This window comes from Thunnus maccoyii, chromosome 22, assembly GCF_910596095.1.
Source record: "Thunnus maccoyii chromosome 22, fThuMac1.1, whole genome shotgun sequence".
NCBI classification, from domain to species: Eukaryota; Metazoa; Chordata; class Actinopteri; order Scombriformes; family Scombridae; genus Thunnus; species Thunnus maccoyii.
The window spans coordinates 17,560,757-17,577,322 of record NC_056554.1 but is presented as its reverse complement, the minus strand read 5'-3'; the positions used below and the strand labels follow the sequence as shown (position 1 = coordinate 17,577,322).

At 38.3% G+C, this 16,566-nt stretch overlaps 2 protein-coding genes across 2 annotated transcripts; one reads left to right on the top strand and one right to left on the bottom strand.

The window, feature by feature from the left end:
• Positions 1–209: 209 nt before the first annotated feature.
• LOC121889355 (kelch-like protein 33) lies at positions 210–6,938 on the top strand. The gene is made up of 4 exons (XM_042401238.1): positions 210–1,438; positions 2,785–3,724; positions 3,830–3,997; positions 4,619–6,938. The coding sequence occupies exons 1-4, from the start codon at positions 475–477 to the stop codon at positions 5,139–5,141; spliced, it is 2,595 nt and encodes an 864-aa protein (XP_042257172.1). The 5' UTR covers positions 210–474; the 3' UTR covers positions 5,142–6,938.
• LOC121889947 (C1q-related factor-like) lies at positions 6,381–14,771 on the bottom strand. The gene is made up of 3 exons (XM_042402191.1): positions 14,627–14,771; positions 7,563–7,694; positions 6,381–6,661 (listed from the first exon to the last, which is right to left on the bottom strand). Exons 1-3 carry the CDS (start codon positions 14,769–14,771, stop codon positions 6,381–6,383), a joined length of 558 nt encoding a protein of 185 aa, XP_042258125.1.
• Positions 14,772–16,566: the final 1,795 nt, after the last annotated feature.

Sequence of the window (16,566 nt, the reverse complement as noted above, 5' to 3'; positions counted from 1 at the left end):
AATTGAGGAAACAAAGGAAAAAAACTGAACAATGTATTAAGTTAAAAATGCATTTAGTGCATCAACTCATCACAAACCTGTTATGTCGTAGGTTGATACCCCAAATAGTCTTGAATTTCAATGACGTAGTGATATAGTAATCTGAGTATAGCCACTTGTTTGGTTATATGAGGATTCATGGGTACTCATGCCCTTCTCAAACATTCACGTGCAGGAGGAGAGAGAGAGGCAGGAGAGGATCAAACAGACAACACAGCTGGTGTCTGCAGACAGGATAAGAGGTGGAGCTGCTTGCAACAATAACAACAACATCCCAACAGTGGATTACTGCTGGACCTACATGCTTTTCTCTCTGCATCTTTTCTCGTAAACTGTACAAAAAGTAAGTGACCAACCAATCTTTTGGCATCCTTGACGTGCTAATGTTTGGGGGGATTAAAGGGATTAGTAGAGATTGTAAGTATACTGGGCAGTATGGCACTAGCTAATCTACACCCCCAGAAGTGGGATGAATGGAAGACAGAAATGGAGGAGAAAGGGAGGATGAGATGGAGGGATGAGGATGAAGATTCTAATTTGACAGGATTTGAGGATGAAATGGAAAAAGGTGCAAATGAATTTTGCAACTTTGAAGGAATGAAGGATGAAGAGAGAGTTGTTGAGAAACTGCTAGATCCTGATGAAAAGTCATGGAGGAATGAAAACAGCACCCCCGGAGCATGGACTTCTAAGGAAAGAAAAGACTCAATAACTCATGAAGAAGAGTTTCAAGAGCATGAAGACACACTTCAAGAGCAAGAGGAAGAGTCTACAGATGATGAGGAAGCAGGACTTTCAGTGGATGAAGACGTAGATAGTGATGGTGAAAATGTGGTACAGATTTACTGCCAAGATGATTACCCCACACATATATTCCACATCTTGACAGAGTTCAGGGAATCCTCCCTTCTCACTGACCTTACTTTGAGCACAGAGGATGGGAAGACTTTCCATGTACACTCCCCTGTCCTAGCTGCTGTCAGCTCCCTCATCGAGGAAAGTCTGAGTGGAAGCGATGTAGAAAATGATCAAGTTGATGAAATCAAAGACAATGACAAAAGTGTTGGAGTGCAGAGGAGGTCAGTGTCTTTGGGTCCAGAGGTGGATCACATTGGATTAGAGGCGGTTGTGGAGTTTGCATACACTGGACTCATATCACGTTTGAAGAGGGATACTGTGGACCAGATAAAGGCTGCTGCTAAAACACTGGGTGCTCCAAGGGTGTTGGATCTCTGTGCCAAGGAAGAGGAGAAGTCAACAAAAACTGGAGGACAGAAGAAAGAAGAAGGGATTTCTGCTGCTGAACAAATGATGATCAGTCTTCAGTCCATCAGACAGCTATGGATGGACAGAGTGGGCTGTGATGTCATTCTAAAAGCTCGCGGGGCATCATTTCATGGTGAGTAGGCCACCAAAGAGTTAGAAAACTGCATTACTGTGTGTTCAGACAGAACACAAAGCAAATTTTGGAGGCAGCACAATTGCATGCAAGTTAATATGAAGACCTGATTAGATGCCAATCCACCCAGGGTGGCTCAAATTGACCTGAAGACCATTTAAGTTGAATACGTTTTAACTTGAGCGACAATTTTGACAATTTTTCGTCACAAATTGTTTTGCATTGCAATTTGAAGCACAGAGTTGCCCAGAGCCAGGACCTTCCAAATAAGGAGTGTGGGGTGTTGACTTTCATGGTCTAGAAACATGCCCTACTGCCTTTGAATGAAGCTAATGCTAGTTTCCTGGGAATACAAAGCGGTGCACACTTGGGCTAACATTAGCTGACTAACACAGCAGGAATTAAACTTAGTGAAATATTGCAATTGCAATATATTACATTACAAGATACTGACTCAGTGTGAGTCCAGTAGCTGGGGAGAGCAGCAAGTGAGCCAACTGTCACAGCTATCACAGCTGTCAATCAATAGCCACACGGCAGACATTAAAACTACTATACGTCTTCAAATCTAATTAACAGAGAGATCATTTCCAAAATAAACACTTGCACACTTATTAGAGGGCAGAATTTAGCAATTGAGACCAAGTTGTTGAAAAAATGTATCAATAGTATTTCATGAGAGAAGTTGACACTTTTTGAATGGGAGGCTGCTGGAGTCAGGGAATGTTTGGAGCCAGCCTCTAATGGCATTGCATTTTAAGGTACTTCCACATTGGCTTCAACTTCAAGCCATGGTTTCCACTTGATCAGAAGTCATAGCCACACAGCAAAAAATTGCTTTGCTCTCTGTCTGAACACACCTTTAGACAAGACATTTATGTGAAAATAAGTTAATAGCCTACTTTGAATCACCTATACCCACTTAAGAGGCCTTAAATATCCTTCTTCTCCCAACTGAAATAGTGTTGTCAGGTGTGATACACGTGATACATGTCTTTGCCCTCAAGAAGTTACTAAATTAAATTTAGGACTGAAATCCAAATCGTCTCCTTGATGAGTGAGCTAACTAAACAATTTTTCATTTCTTTTTTTTTGACACGTACAGTATGTGTTTTGTGTTTTGACAAGACAATAATCAGTATAGATAAAATTATTATTTTTTTTAAAAATATTCAGTGTAACTGACGTTCAGGTCATTACTGATTATCACGTTCAGGTAAAGGGGATAAAATGTAGGATGCTTTTGAAACTTCTTTTATTAAAAAACTGAATTGCTGTTGAGTTCCTGATATGTTAGGTGGGATTACAGTGGATTTACATTGTACTTATAACCATTTTACCTTCAGTCCACAGAGTCATCCTGGCTGCAAGTAGTGACTACTTCCGTGGCATGTTCACCTTGGGGATGAGGGAGTCACTTCAGCCTTGTGTCACCCTCCCCTTCCTTTTAGCTTCAGAGCTGGAAGTTCTGATTGGCAGCTCCTACAGTGGTGCTGTCCCCCTCAGCTGGAGTTGTGTCTTCGAAATCACTGGCACCTCCCTTCAACTCCAGTACCAACCTGCCCTCTCCTTGTGCCTGAGCTTCCTGCAGCAAGAAATAAATCCCCACTCCTGCCTGGATGTGGCAGCTTTTGCTGAGGCCTATGACATGGTGCCGCTTCTCGAAGTCGCTGATGATTTCGTCTTGCGGCAATTCCAAAAGGTGGCTAGCACCTCAAAGTTCAAGGACCTGCCAGCCAAACACCTCCTTAAGTACCTGAACAGCTGCTCACTGTGTGTTCCATCTGAGCTTGTTGTATTCAAAGCAGTCGTTGCCTGGATCCAAGCCAAGCCAAAGAGAAGGGTGAAACTCGCCAACGAACTAATGAAAACCATCCATTTTCCCCTGATGACTTTTAAAGAATTCAAAGAGGTTCAGTCTCTGAATATGTGGTCTGATCACAGCCTAGCAGAACTCTATGAAGCAGTTTTTGAAGATTTCTGCTCCAATGAGACGGCACCGCAAAGTCAGTGCCGCATATATCTGCCGAAAGACAGTCTGGTCTTGATTGGAGGTGACCAGATCTGCGAGGACCTTGGTGACCGCAGCATCAGTAGGGAACTCTGGTTTGGGAATTCCCTGGTGAACCATACAGGGATTAAAAAGGCCATGGAGTGGAGAAGGTTGGGAGAGATGCCAGAGCCAGCAAGGTTTAGACATGAGGTGGCTGTACTCAATGGACAACTGTACATGTTTGGAGGCAAGAGGTATTATGGCATCAATGACACCTTGGATTCTGTTTATAGGTGAGAAAGGGTAATTTTGGATCCCATCAAAAAATGCCATTTACAGCTTTTAATACTTGTTTTACTGTCTCTGACCTCATATGTGTCTCCTTTAACCACAACTAGGTATGACCCTCTTCAAAACAGCTGGGAGAAACTGGCTGAAATGCAAGAAAAGAGATGTGCTTTCTCTGTTGTTGTGCTGGATGGAAACATATATGCCATTGGCGGACATTGTGACCCTGACTATATAGAGAGTGTGGAACAGTACAGCCCCACTGCAAACTCTTGGGGGTATGTTGGAAGGAATATTTGGTTTTTAAAGTGTGCTATATTTTTTATGTATTTGGAGTCTTGCCAACAATTTTCAAGGAACCATCTACCACCTGGTACCTGGTACCTAATAGATGTGGCCAACTAGCATCTGTCTGCTATGTAGACATCGATGGCTTGCTGACCAAACGTAATGCTTTGCTCGCTACAATCTTTTATTGTACCACAACAATCTGGTACATTTTGAAAATTATTTCCAAAAGCAATTCAGTAATTTCAGGTGTTCAAATCCGATGATTCCAAAAGAGAAGGGACTTTAAATACAGCCATCAGAGGATGCTCTATGCTAACTGTACAAGACAGAGAATCATGGCCTAGCACAAAAATGTTCTATGCTGAATTTGGGTGATATCACAAAATAACAACAGTCATGGTTGTCTCTGTGTAAGTAAAGGCTTTAATGAAAATTAACTGGATGTTGTTGAGAGGCTCAAGTTTGTCAGATGTAGGCCCTTTTCATGGAGGACATTTTGACATGTCACAGTAGGAAAAATCACATATATAAAAGCATTTGGGAAAATAACTTAGATTTCAAAGTTTTAACCTTTGAAAGTAAATACTCAAATATCTTCTCTGTTTCAGCTTTACCTGTCCTTTGGATCTGCCTCTAAGCGGGCATGTTGCAAAGGTTTTACAAGGGCAGATCTTCGTCTCAGGAGGGCTGAACAGTGATTACCAGTGTCTGGCATCCATGTTTCTGTATCACCCAGAGACAGGAAGCACCTATCTGGCAAACATGACTCAACCACGTGCTCACCACTGCATGGAGACCCTGGGTGACCGTCTCTATGTGGCAGGCGGAATCACCACAGACGCTAACATGACTATCATAGACCACCTAGCTTGTGAGGTGTACAATCCAATGGCTGACTCCTGGACTGCCATCATATCTCTGCCAGTGCCACATGTCGGAGCAGGAAGTGCTGTTTTGGAGGGGAAGTTTTATGTGCTTGGCGGGTACAGCCAAGAGGACTTTAGTGAAACTAAGATAGTCCATCGTTATGATCCTGCCATACACAGATGGGAGAACATGGGCAAGATGCCTGGGCCAAACAATGACATACGAGCATCTTTGCTGTGTTTGCCATTACATATGCGATTGTAAGAGGTGGAGGAAATGTCAAATGTCAAGGTTTAATGATGCTGAATTTCAGGTTAGTTATTGCATGGTAGTAACAGTTGTATTTTGTTAAAGCTATGAAGTATGTTTTAATTGAAATATGCTCTAAAGCATATCTTAATATTGAGAGGCTCATTGAACAGCCTGGCAGCAGTACAGTGATATTTCCTTCTTACGCTTTTAAGCGAGCCTCACCCTTCTAACCAATCAGAGAAGGCCAAAGTCAGGGGTGGGAGCTCATGGCTGTCAATCAATACATGAACCGACTTATTGCCTACTACTCCTCTCATACCGGGGCTCCAAGCTAGCATTAGCTGAGAGTACAGGTAAAGGGCTTTGAGGACCACAACGGAGCAAAGAGAAGGAGGGGAGAAAGGAGCAGAGTAGTTTGCTTTTCAGTTTCATGCTAGCGCTAGCTTGGTTTCCAGAGCTTGCATATTGTAGCTTTAAAAAAAAAGAAGCAAACATTCTTTCATTGTATAGGATGTAAGGATGTTTGTGACTCTTAGAATCATACAATACTATGATTCTTGATCATGATGAATTTATGTAGTTAAATCTACTATCTACTTAAATTTTTAGCATGCTTACTGTAATATATAGGCTACAGTATGTTATCCGGTGCATTTTTGGTGCTATGTGTTCAGATTAAATGCACTGTATTCAAAGTGTTCATGGTTTGGATGGGGATGGTACAATAATTAGTTAATAACAACTGAAAATTAATACAAATATTTTTTACTCCTATTACTGCTTTAACCAAGAGGGATCAGCTCCTACATCAGACTTTCAGAGAGTGCAGAGAGCAGTGTTTAGTCACCAAAGAAAGGAAAAGAGACAATACAAAAAGTTTTTTGTTTTTCATTTATTGTTCTGAAGATGTTCACAAACTATCCTTTCATTAAAAGTTACTTGAAAAATAGGTGTTGGTTTTTGAGGTTTTTTTCAATCAAAGTTAATTTTTTAATATTGATAGTTCATGTTCATGTTTATAGCACAATATCATACAAAGCAATTTAAAGAGCTTTACAAAGTGATAGAACAGTAGGTAGACATGTTTATCTTATTTGAGCCAAGATAATTATAATGTTGAATTTTCATATCAGCACATGACTAACGACAGTGCCACGATCTCAAGGAACTGGTTTTACAAACACTACTATTATTGCATGAGTGTCTCTCCTCAGGATATAACCATAATGTAAATGTGTGATGTCTGATCATCTACACAGTGAAGAGGACAAAACCACTGAAGGTTGTGTGTCCACTCAGGTTATCAAACACTCTACTGTCATCCCACAGTTCCATGTGCACCTTATCGCCAGCAACCAGTTGCAGAACAATAGCATTACTGCTACTGTCTGAGGCGTCAGCTGAACGGTGATCATAGATTGAAACCTGATGGACGCCATTCTTTATTAAAATGGCCCCCATGTTATGACTGTTGTAGCCATAGGTGCTGAAGCTGAAGTAGTAGAGACCGTTCACTGGTGCTGTGAAGATCCCTGCAACAATGCAAAAACAAGCAGATTCAAGAAGTTTTACTCAAATTACAAATAGGTTTGAGTTTTATTGTTCACATTTTTCTAAGAGGCAGGGCCAAACCTTAGCGTGTGCAGTCAAATAATTATGTTTTTTCAGAACCAGAGTTAGCTAACAGGAGACTCATAATATTACCAATTCATTTATGATTGAGAATAGTCTATAGCTGTAATGTCTTTCCTTTATTTATTGTAAATATAATGTTACTCAGGATAAGTTGGCCCACACAATTGAATTTTGACTCAGTCAATGACACTACTGTATGTCCATTGTGCAACTTAAAGCATCATTAATGAAGTTCAATATTCACTCTCCTTTTAGCTCTATTTTGTTTTTTTTTACTAACTCTTGAGGCAAATATTTCTCTTTAGCTGTTAGATGCTTAACTATGTTCCTCATCTAGTTGCTACCTTTGTCTAACTGCCATGTGGTGCTGTACAGGTAGGGTACAGTCAGTTTATCAGAGCCTTTTGCTGAAAAAGCTGCCTGCATTTACTGGAAACAAGGTTTATGAGAGTAGCTTTTTGGGCCAGAACACCAAAACAGTGATCCAAAATAGACGAAACACAGAACCAAAAAGAACAAAACGATGATAATTCTTTATGGGTTCGTCAGTAAAGCTGACAACTTTCACATAACAGTTAGTCGTATAATCCGTTGTTAATATAAAAATATTGTCTAGTGCAGTTTTGAACTCCAGTCAGCACCACAAAAAGCACAAGAATACAGTAGAAACCTGAGATAGCATTGGCAAATTCTTATTTGATCTTTTACAGCCTTAGGACATTTAGTGCAATTTATTGGCTTATCTACAAGCACATCTGAGGTGCACACAGGCAAACACACACACACAGTCTACAGTACCTATATATTGATTGTAACCATTGCCAGTATTTGAGAAGACCCTTTTGAAAACCAGGATCTTGTCTGCACTGGGTCCTCTGTAAACATAACCAGAGTTTGACAAAGAGGCGGAGAACGCAATCTTCGGAGCAGCTGTGGAGAGGCAGTTACATGGAGAAATTATAACCATTAAAACCCTCACAGACAAGAACACACACAGGTGGTTAATTTTAAAGTTCTTCAACTGTATTATCATCATATGCAATATAATCATATGCACATAAATTCTCTTTTGGTTGAGGGATCTCTCCCACATTTAGAGTAATTTGTCTACTAAAATTTCAAAGATTTATGCCAGCATGATCACAGAAAATTTTAATAAAATAATGATTATCATTTGCTGTTATTTTTGGGTGCATAATATTGAACACAGAAACACAGAAAGTTTTACACTTTAAAATTGTTTTCATGAGTTGGATGAGAAAATGTCCTGAATAAAATGTATTCATATGGAATTGCTATGACTATTGTTGTTCTAAGCTTTCAGTGCAAAACTCAATCAACGAAAAGCTGAAGTTATTAAATTTCTGGAAGAAACAAGGAGCAAATTCAGGCATGTTGATGAAAAGTAGAAAATACAAAACACTACAGTGGACCACCAGGAGGCTGACACTCTTGAGAGCGAGACTCCAAGTAGGTGTAAAGATTATTAAATACTTCTTACCCCTAATTTTTTAAAATACTTTATTGCAATGTTTTCTTTATCATCTTCCAGACATTTGTTTACTTCAGAGTCCATTGCACATTTTTTATACTTTTTATACAAGTTACATTAATAAATAACAGAAAATGACTGAGAAACACAAACCTAAGTAAACCAAAAAATGAGAAGAGAAAAAAAAACTTTTTAGCACGTCAAAGGTGTTGTCTTGAGTCTCAACATCTTGTCTGATCTTACCTTCCAGAGCATCAACCTTTTGTTGCAGTGTCGTCAGGATGCTATCAAGGTGTTAAGTGTTTTTGTAATTTGAGCACTAAGTTCGTGTGTCTTGGGGTGGTTCTGGATCACATGTCCGTTCATCTGGGAGTTTGGAAGATGCAAGCCTGAATAAAGCAAGAAGGAAAAGCATGTTCATGGCCATTTTCAGAGATAAGATAGCTTCTCTACTCAACAGCTATCTGGCAAATTAGTGTTCCTGTGGTGGCTCTCGTGAGGCAGCCCCTTTTATCTTCGACAGGACAGCCCAAATCTTATAATGAGATGCATGAAGAACTTTCTCACATGAATGTCATTTAGGGAATGTCCCTCGCCACTCACAAACAACCAGGAGACAACTGAGCCAGAAAGTCTCTTCAATTTTCTGTCTTGTGTAGTCTACTCTTATCCTTTGTCTACCTATCCCATGTAGAAAAAAAGCTGCAACTCGTCTTTGTTTTTTGTCCACACACTAAATAGTCACCACAATGTCCTAGTAAATGTCTTGACCAATTTTGGTTGTTTGAACCATAAACAACATGCGTGGGTCTATTATATTGTTGGTTGTTTTCAAATTGTGTTATTTTAAAGCGACAACACAATGGGATAAGTCCTTTTTCACAAAAACCATTCCAATTTGGTCATGTCTCAGGTCAAACATTTCAGTTGACAGATAACAAAAAAGTCACATGGATTCAGGGATTGAGTGACTTCATTTGGATGCATCTCAAAACTTTTGTGATGGAGACAGATGTCCTCGATAATCAGTTATGCTAGTAACTGTGCAACATGTGTGCAACTGTGCAAAGATAGCATTTATGTCAATAAGAGACGGTTCCTGGGGGACTTTGGAAGGGGATGACCTGTAATGTCACATTTTGATTTTCTGTGTGCAATGATTGAGGGCTGCTAGGCCATGTGTATTGTGAGAAATGTGGAAAATGCCAGGTACAATTGATTGTACCTGGCAGTTTGAGACACAATTTTTTTTTTTAGATGAATCATGTCTGGATTATTACCAAAGTGTCAAGGTCAAGCGAGGTGGAGTTTAGAAAATAAGCTCTGCATTAGGAGGGGTTATGAGAGGTATATAATTTAATGTTTTATGATTTTGCATTAGGTTCTTTATCCCGGGATCAAGGCCACGGTTTGCTTTGTATTTCTCTTTAGGCAGAGTAAACCTATTCACATTGAAGTCTACCAGCTTCCAGTGTATTTATTTGAGTCTTTTTTTTTTTTTTACCACAACACTTTACATAAAGTACATTTAAACTGTTGACTCTAGAGTATGATTGATGTTCCTTCATGTCCTCTGTCTGTCTGTGTCATCTCCTGTTAATGTAACCTCAGCTGGTACCTCAAGCACTTACTGTCAAAAGAACCTCTTTGTTGATGTCAAATCCAGTTTTGCTATCAAGAGTTTCTGTAGCCATGTGCTCTAAACTGAGGTATATTGTCTTGATGGCAGATCGAAAATTTGTAAAAAAAAAAAAAAAAAAGACATATTATATTTCGTGTTGAAGTCAGGAATGAGGAACATGAGGTGCAGAAGAACAGTGGGTATGCTTTACGTTGGAATGAGGATGTAGACAAGAAAAATGCTGATCAGAGTGATAACTGATGACACAGGTATGCTGACAGACAGGCCACATTAATCCAGTGATGTAGTGTATGCAAGTCAAACCAGTCTAAAAAGGTTGTACAATGTCAGCTACTTTGGGCTGAAATAGTTTAATTTTCATGAATTTGTGTTCATTAAAATTACATTTCTTATTGTAGGGCAGTAACTTATCAGTTCTATTGTAATTTTGAAGAAACACTTGATGTAAATTATCCCTATATCCTTTACTTTTTGCTTTTTCATATTAGGGCTTTGATTTTGTTTTCATCGGTTCCCTTTGAAACAACTACACACATTAACAACTTCGATGCATTATACTGTGGAATACAAGCACCAGGAGGTTAATTTTTTCCTTTGTTTTTGGATCAGTGTTTTTCAAAGTCCAATAGAAACAATATACTAAATGAAGAGCAATTCAACAAATGAATATGGGAACTTCTGTAATAAATGGTTGATGGTAACTTCTCTTTAAAAAAGTTAAACCTGTTGAGTGGGGAGGTTGTTCCAGTTCAGGTGTCATGACCCAAAGCAGTTGTGAGATCAAGTTCAAGTTCAGTCTTGATGTCTCAGGTAAAATATACTTGTTAAAATCAAATTCAACAACTCCAAAAAAATCAAGATCAACACTGTCAAACACATTTGGTAAAGAAAAAAGAAATCTAAAATAAGCCTGTATCAAGATTACGTATATATGAGAGCATCATATATACATACACACCTTCTATACTGTACAGGTCGCCATATACACACAAACACATTTCTGTTTTTAAGCAACACTGCCCTCTGCTGCTCTACAGATATATAGTACAAAGTATGATGCAATGTGCATTTTTCATTTCTCTGTCAGCCACTCTTGCTTCATTTAGGGATATGCAGAGAGCCCAGTATTTGTATTTGTGTTTATATTTGTTGAGGCAGCAAAATTAATTATATTTGTATTAGTATTTTAGTAAAAGTGGAAATCGCTGTAAAAATACAGTTTTTGTTTTTATTACACTTTTATTTTTAGGATATTAATGTGTTAAAATAAGTCAAAAAAGTAACAGAGCGAATCTGATGAAGCAACATGCGAAACGTGCAGTTCACTCCTTTTGTTTTTTAATGTAATCCCTTAATAAATAGTGTCTATCCTAGTATCCAGGTGTGCACTGGAAACCTTTTTTGACTTACTGTAATTTGCCCTGAATCAGCTGGCACCTAGGGGAGAGGCACTGCTGTGTGGGGTATCTTCATCTTTTTGTTAAAATAAGCGTTTATGAATAAACTATCTTATGAAGGAGGTCCCCACACTGGGTCTTGAACTTGAGTCTCCCAGATCATAGTCATAGTCATAGCGCTGACTACTGAACTAAAACCAACTTCTCTGCAAACGTGCAGCCAGATGTCTACTTATTTATACACCCATAACTTAGAGACAGCACAGTGTGTAATGTGAAGAACTTCAAAGGCAATTCTTGCTTTGCATTTTTCATTTATTGCCTATTTTTTACAACCTAACTTTGTGGAAAGGAGAAAGGGAACAACAGGGTATGGAGAGTCCCTTGAGAGCACTTCACTTGTGTCAGTAGCTCAGCTTAATCTCGGGGGAACATCCCCAACTCTGGGAGTGATGTCCAAATAAGGAAATGTGCATCATGTAGCAGGTAGATGTGACCCCCCTAGTTGAAACCTGCTGATAGACGTAACAGCGGAGCAGAGGAGGAGAAAGACAGAGATAGTGATGTAACCGACCTGTGTGCTGGTATTTAACATGTTTTTTTTTTCTTCCCAAAAACAAATGATTTTTAAAATATTTGTACGAAATAAATGTTCATAAAAAACCCACTATTTGTGCTTTGCTGAATAACATATTTGTATTTGTTATTTATTATTCGCCCACCTCTAGCTTCATTATTTGGTTCTTGCAACTCAAAGCTAAGCCATTAAATCAAACAAAAAATAATAATAAACCTGAAGGCTTCAAAGAATGTAGACTTATCCAAACTGAACTGTATGATCATTTGCAAAGTCTGAATTACTTTGTGGGAAATCCCAAACAGTCTAACATAAAAGTACTTCACCATAGTGCATGTTATGTCTCTTGATACATTCCTTTTTATATTTCGAATATGAAACCGGTTGTACCACTTCACTTCAGGCAAGCCCAAGCTAAACTGACAATAAACATTCTTAAACAACAACAAAAAAAGGCCCTTAAAACAAATTGAAATTGTGAACTGAAGTCTTTGAAGGGTTATCACTGTGCATCATCATTCCTTTAAAATGACTGTTAGATTAATAGAGCATGATTGATTATGAATCATGTGCCCTCCGGATACGTTTCACTCATTGTGCCTAATGACTGTGACGTGTGCAGGTATGTTTACCTGTAGGTTAAGTTGCAAGGTCACTTTTGAGTCATAGAGCATCACAAAATATCTGAAACCGTAAATCATATAAGGTAATGGCACCTAAGGACTCTCTTAAGTGAAGAGAGCAGGTATATAAGCATCCACAATCTGCAAGGAAAATATCCAAGAGAACACAAAACTACGATTGAAGAAATGGAGATCAGGTCTTTGCTTCTGTTGACCCTTTCGGGATTGTTGTTTGTGGAGCCAGGTTTTGGACAGATAGGTAACATGGACATTAGTGACTGGCTGAGAACTCAAATGGAGTTAATAAAGAACATAGACAACAAACTGAAAGATGTCAGAATGATATTGAAGCACTGGAGGCTAGGCTCAAAGCCACTGTAGAGATGACACAGAAAGTTAAAGTGAACAGACTGAAGAAAGAGAATGAAGGTACAAGAATGAAATTAACACGTATTTCTGCCCAAAATTGTAAGTAATGCACTTTTTCTTTGTCATTAATTAACTACGTACATTATGTACTTTTACAGACCTGCAAACGAGACCGAATGCCAAAGAGGAGGAGATTGACAAGCTGAAACAGAGTGGCGGTAATGGCAAGTTGATCAAAGTTAGTGTAGGTTGCTATGTGCACATATCTTTTGGTACTTTTGTACAGGTGAGACTCAGGTGAGTTTGTAGAGTTCATTGTGTCCCCTTTTAGTTTTTAGAGTTGAGAACCAAATTTTGTTTCAAATTACTAAAGAGTTTGATTCACAGAGTTTCATGTGGACAACGTTTAGGTCTAAATAAATTTGAGTGTCTACACTGTACAGCTGTTATACAGTGTATTTTTGGTGCTATGTATTCAGATTGAAGGTACTGTATTCAAAGTGTTCATGGTTTAAATTGGAATGGTACAATAATTATTTCAATAACAACTAAAGATTAATAAAATATTTTTACACCCTTTACTGCTGTACTGAAGAAATCACCATTTCCTATTTGTTTGGCTCCTTCACTACCTTCACTCCCAATTCTTTCCATTCCACCCTGCATTCTGATCAATTGATCCCAATTGATCAGAATGCACCTGGGTCCCTGCCTCCACTTGTTTACCTGCTTAATTTGCAACTTAAGTTGCTGCATTGTCTCTGTTCATGATTACTGGTAAGTCAAACTTCATTTTACTCTTGAATGTTTATTATATTCCTGCCATGTCTGTATCTTTTACTAGTATGTAAGTTACCTAAAAGAGTTTAAATACTTATCCTTATCTTTAAAGTGTGAATACCTCAAGAGTGATCTGAATTTGATTTATTGTGTTCATGTGCATTGTTAATTGTGTTTTAACCTCCTGTTTTTTTTGTTTGTATTTCCCCATATCCTCATATTCAACTTTTCACCAGCCCATGTGTGTCTGTTTTTTACCATGTGATAAAAGCGTCTGCTAAATGAAATTTTAAGATTGTGTAAGATTGTATAAATAAATCACCATTCACTGAACTCTGAATATTGGACATTCATTCTTCTGACTTTCTGACTATAATGATAGTCACCATCCTGTCCTGACATCCTGAAGTCACTAGTGAAACCAGAAATCCTATCTTATAACTGCCTTAACCAATTATGAAAACAAGAGGGAGCTGTTCCTACATCACACCTTCAGATGGTGCAGAGAGCAGTGTTTAGTCACCAAACATAGGAAGGGAGACAATGTAAAAAGTTTTTTATTTTGCATTTATTGTTCTGAAGATGTTCACAAACTCTTCTTTCATTGAAAGTTCATTGAAATAGGTGTTGGGTTTTTGTATTTTTTTTTTTTAAGTTTTTTTTAAAGTTTTTTTTTAATAGTTCATGTTTATAACACAATATCATACAAAAGCAATTCAGCGCTTTACAAAGTGATAGAACAGTAGGTAGACATGTTTATCTTATCTGAGCCAAGATGATTATAATGTTGAATTTTCATATCAGCATATGCCTAACGACAGTGATCTCAAGGAACTAGTTTTACAAGCATTATAATTGTTGCATGAGTGTCTCTCCTCAGGATATAACCATAATATAAATGTGTGATATCTGATCATCTACACAGTGAAGAGGAGAAAACCACTGAAGGTTGTGTGCGCATTATGGTTATCAAACACTCTACCGTCGTCCCACAGTTCCATGTAAACCTTATCGCCAGCAACCAGTTGCAGAACAATAGCATTACTGCTACTATCTGAACCATCATCTGAAAGGTTATCATAGGTTGAAATCTGACGGGCACCATTCTTCATTAAAATGGCCCCCATGACATGAGTGTTGTAGCCATAGGTGCTGAAGCTGAAGTAGTAGAGACCGTTCACTGGTGCTGTGAAGATTCCTGCAACAGAGCAAAAACAAGCAGATGCAAGAAGTTTTATTCAAATTACAAGTAGGTTTGAGTTTTGTTCACATTTTTCTGAGAGGCAGGGCCAAACCTTAGTGTGTGGATCTGTGTGCTCTATTTTGTTTTTTTTACTAACGCTTGAGGCAAATATCTGTCTCTTTAGCGGTTAGATGCTTAACCATGTTCCTCAGGTAGTTGCTAACTTTGTCTGCCTGCCATTTGGTGCTGTACAGGTAGGGTACAGTCAGTTTATCAGAGTCTTTTGCTAAAAAAAAAAACAAAAAAAAAACTGCCTGCTTCTTCTGGAAACAAGGTTTATGAGAGTAGCTTTTCAGGCCAGGAAACCAAAACAATGATCCAAAGTAGACAAAAACACAGAACAGAGAAGAACAAAACAGTCGGGTAATAATTCTCTATGGGTTTGTCAGTAAAACCGACAACTTATATATAACACTTAGTCATTTTATCCATTGTTAATATGAAAATATTGATTAGTGCAGCTTAAACTTCAGTCAGCACCACAAAAAGCACAAGAACACAGTAGGGACTTGAGTCAAACAGCATTAGCAAATTCCTGTTTGATCTTGTTTGAAATACCAGAACCAGATGTGTTAGTTTTACAGCCTTAGGACATTTAGTGCAACTTATTGACTTATCGACAAATACATCTGAGGTGCACACAGGAAAACACACACACACAAACACACACACACACATTAGTGTTTCATAACTTGAGATGACGTAACATTGACTTACCAAGTCTGATTTACGTTAAGGGGACTTGCTTTTTGTCCCCATAAGGGAGGTGGGTCCCCACAACATGACAGCGTAAACAGATTTATGTTCCTATGAGGAATACTTGGTCCACACACACAGTCTACAGTACCTGTATCTTGACTGTAACCACTGCCAGTGTTTGAGAAGACCCTTTTGAAAACCAGGGTCTTGTCTGCACTCGGTCCTCTGTAAATCTCGCCAGAATTTACCAAAGAGGCGGAGAATGCAATCTTAGGAGTATCTGTGGAGAGGCAGTTACATGGAGAAATTATAAACATAAAAACAATCACAGACAAGAACACACACAGGTGGTATTTTTTTTTTTTTTTTTTTTTTTTTTCCAAATCTTCAAAGTTTTATCAACATAAACAATATAATCATATACATATACAGTGTATACATCATGATCACAGAAAATTTTACTAATTACTTGAAATCTAAATAATTAAAATAATACAGTACTGAAGTACAATATTGAACAGTGGTAACACAAACTTTCATATTTGATCATCTTACCATTACCAACATTCTGTTTCAGCTTGTCAATCTCCTCCTCTGTGGCATTCAGTCTCATTTGCATGTCTGTAAAGTACATTTTAAAGTCAATTAATGACAAAGAATAAACGCATTCCTTATAATTTCAGCAGAAATATCTGTGATAATTATATTCTCATACCTTCATTCTCTTTCTTCAGTCTGTCCACTTCAGCTTTCTGTGTCATCACCTCCTCTTCAGTCGCAATGAGCCTGTCCTTCAGTGCTTTAACATCAATCTGACATTCTTCTACATGTTTCACTTTGCCGTCCACCAACAAGAATCCCAAAAGGGTCAGCAGAAGCAAAGACCTGAACTCCATTTCTTCAATTGTGATTTTGTGTTATCTTGGATATTTTTCCTTGCAGACTGTGGAGGCTTATATACCTGCTCTCTTCATTGAGGA

Excerpts from the sequence above, each read along its gene's own strand:
- LOC121889355 (XM_042401238.1), top strand. The coding sequence starts at position 475 with ATGGCACTAGCTAATCTACACCCCCAGAAGTGGGATGAATGGAAGACA. Across the intron at positions 1,439-2,784 it reads TCGCGGGGCATCATTTCATG|TCCACAGAGTCATCCTGGCT; the intron begins GTGAGTAGGCCA and ends TTTTACCTTCAG. Across the intron at positions 3,998-4,618 it reads CCCACTGCAAACTCTTGGGG|CTTTACCTGTCCTTTGGATC; the intron begins GTATGTTGGAAG and ends TCTCTGTTTCAG.
- LOC121889947 (XM_042402191.1), bottom strand. The coding sequence starts at position 14,771 with ATGGGGGCCATTTTAATGAAGAATGGTGCCCGTCAGATTTCAACCTAT. Across the intron at positions 7,695-14,626 it reads CATGGAACTGTGGGACGACG|CTGCTCCGAAGATTGCGTTC; the intron begins GTAGAGTGTTTG and ends GCCTCTCCACAG. Across the intron at positions 6,662-7,562 it reads TGGTTACAATCAATATATAG|GGATCTTCACAGCACCAGTG; the intron begins GTACTGTAGACT and ends GCATTGTTGCAG.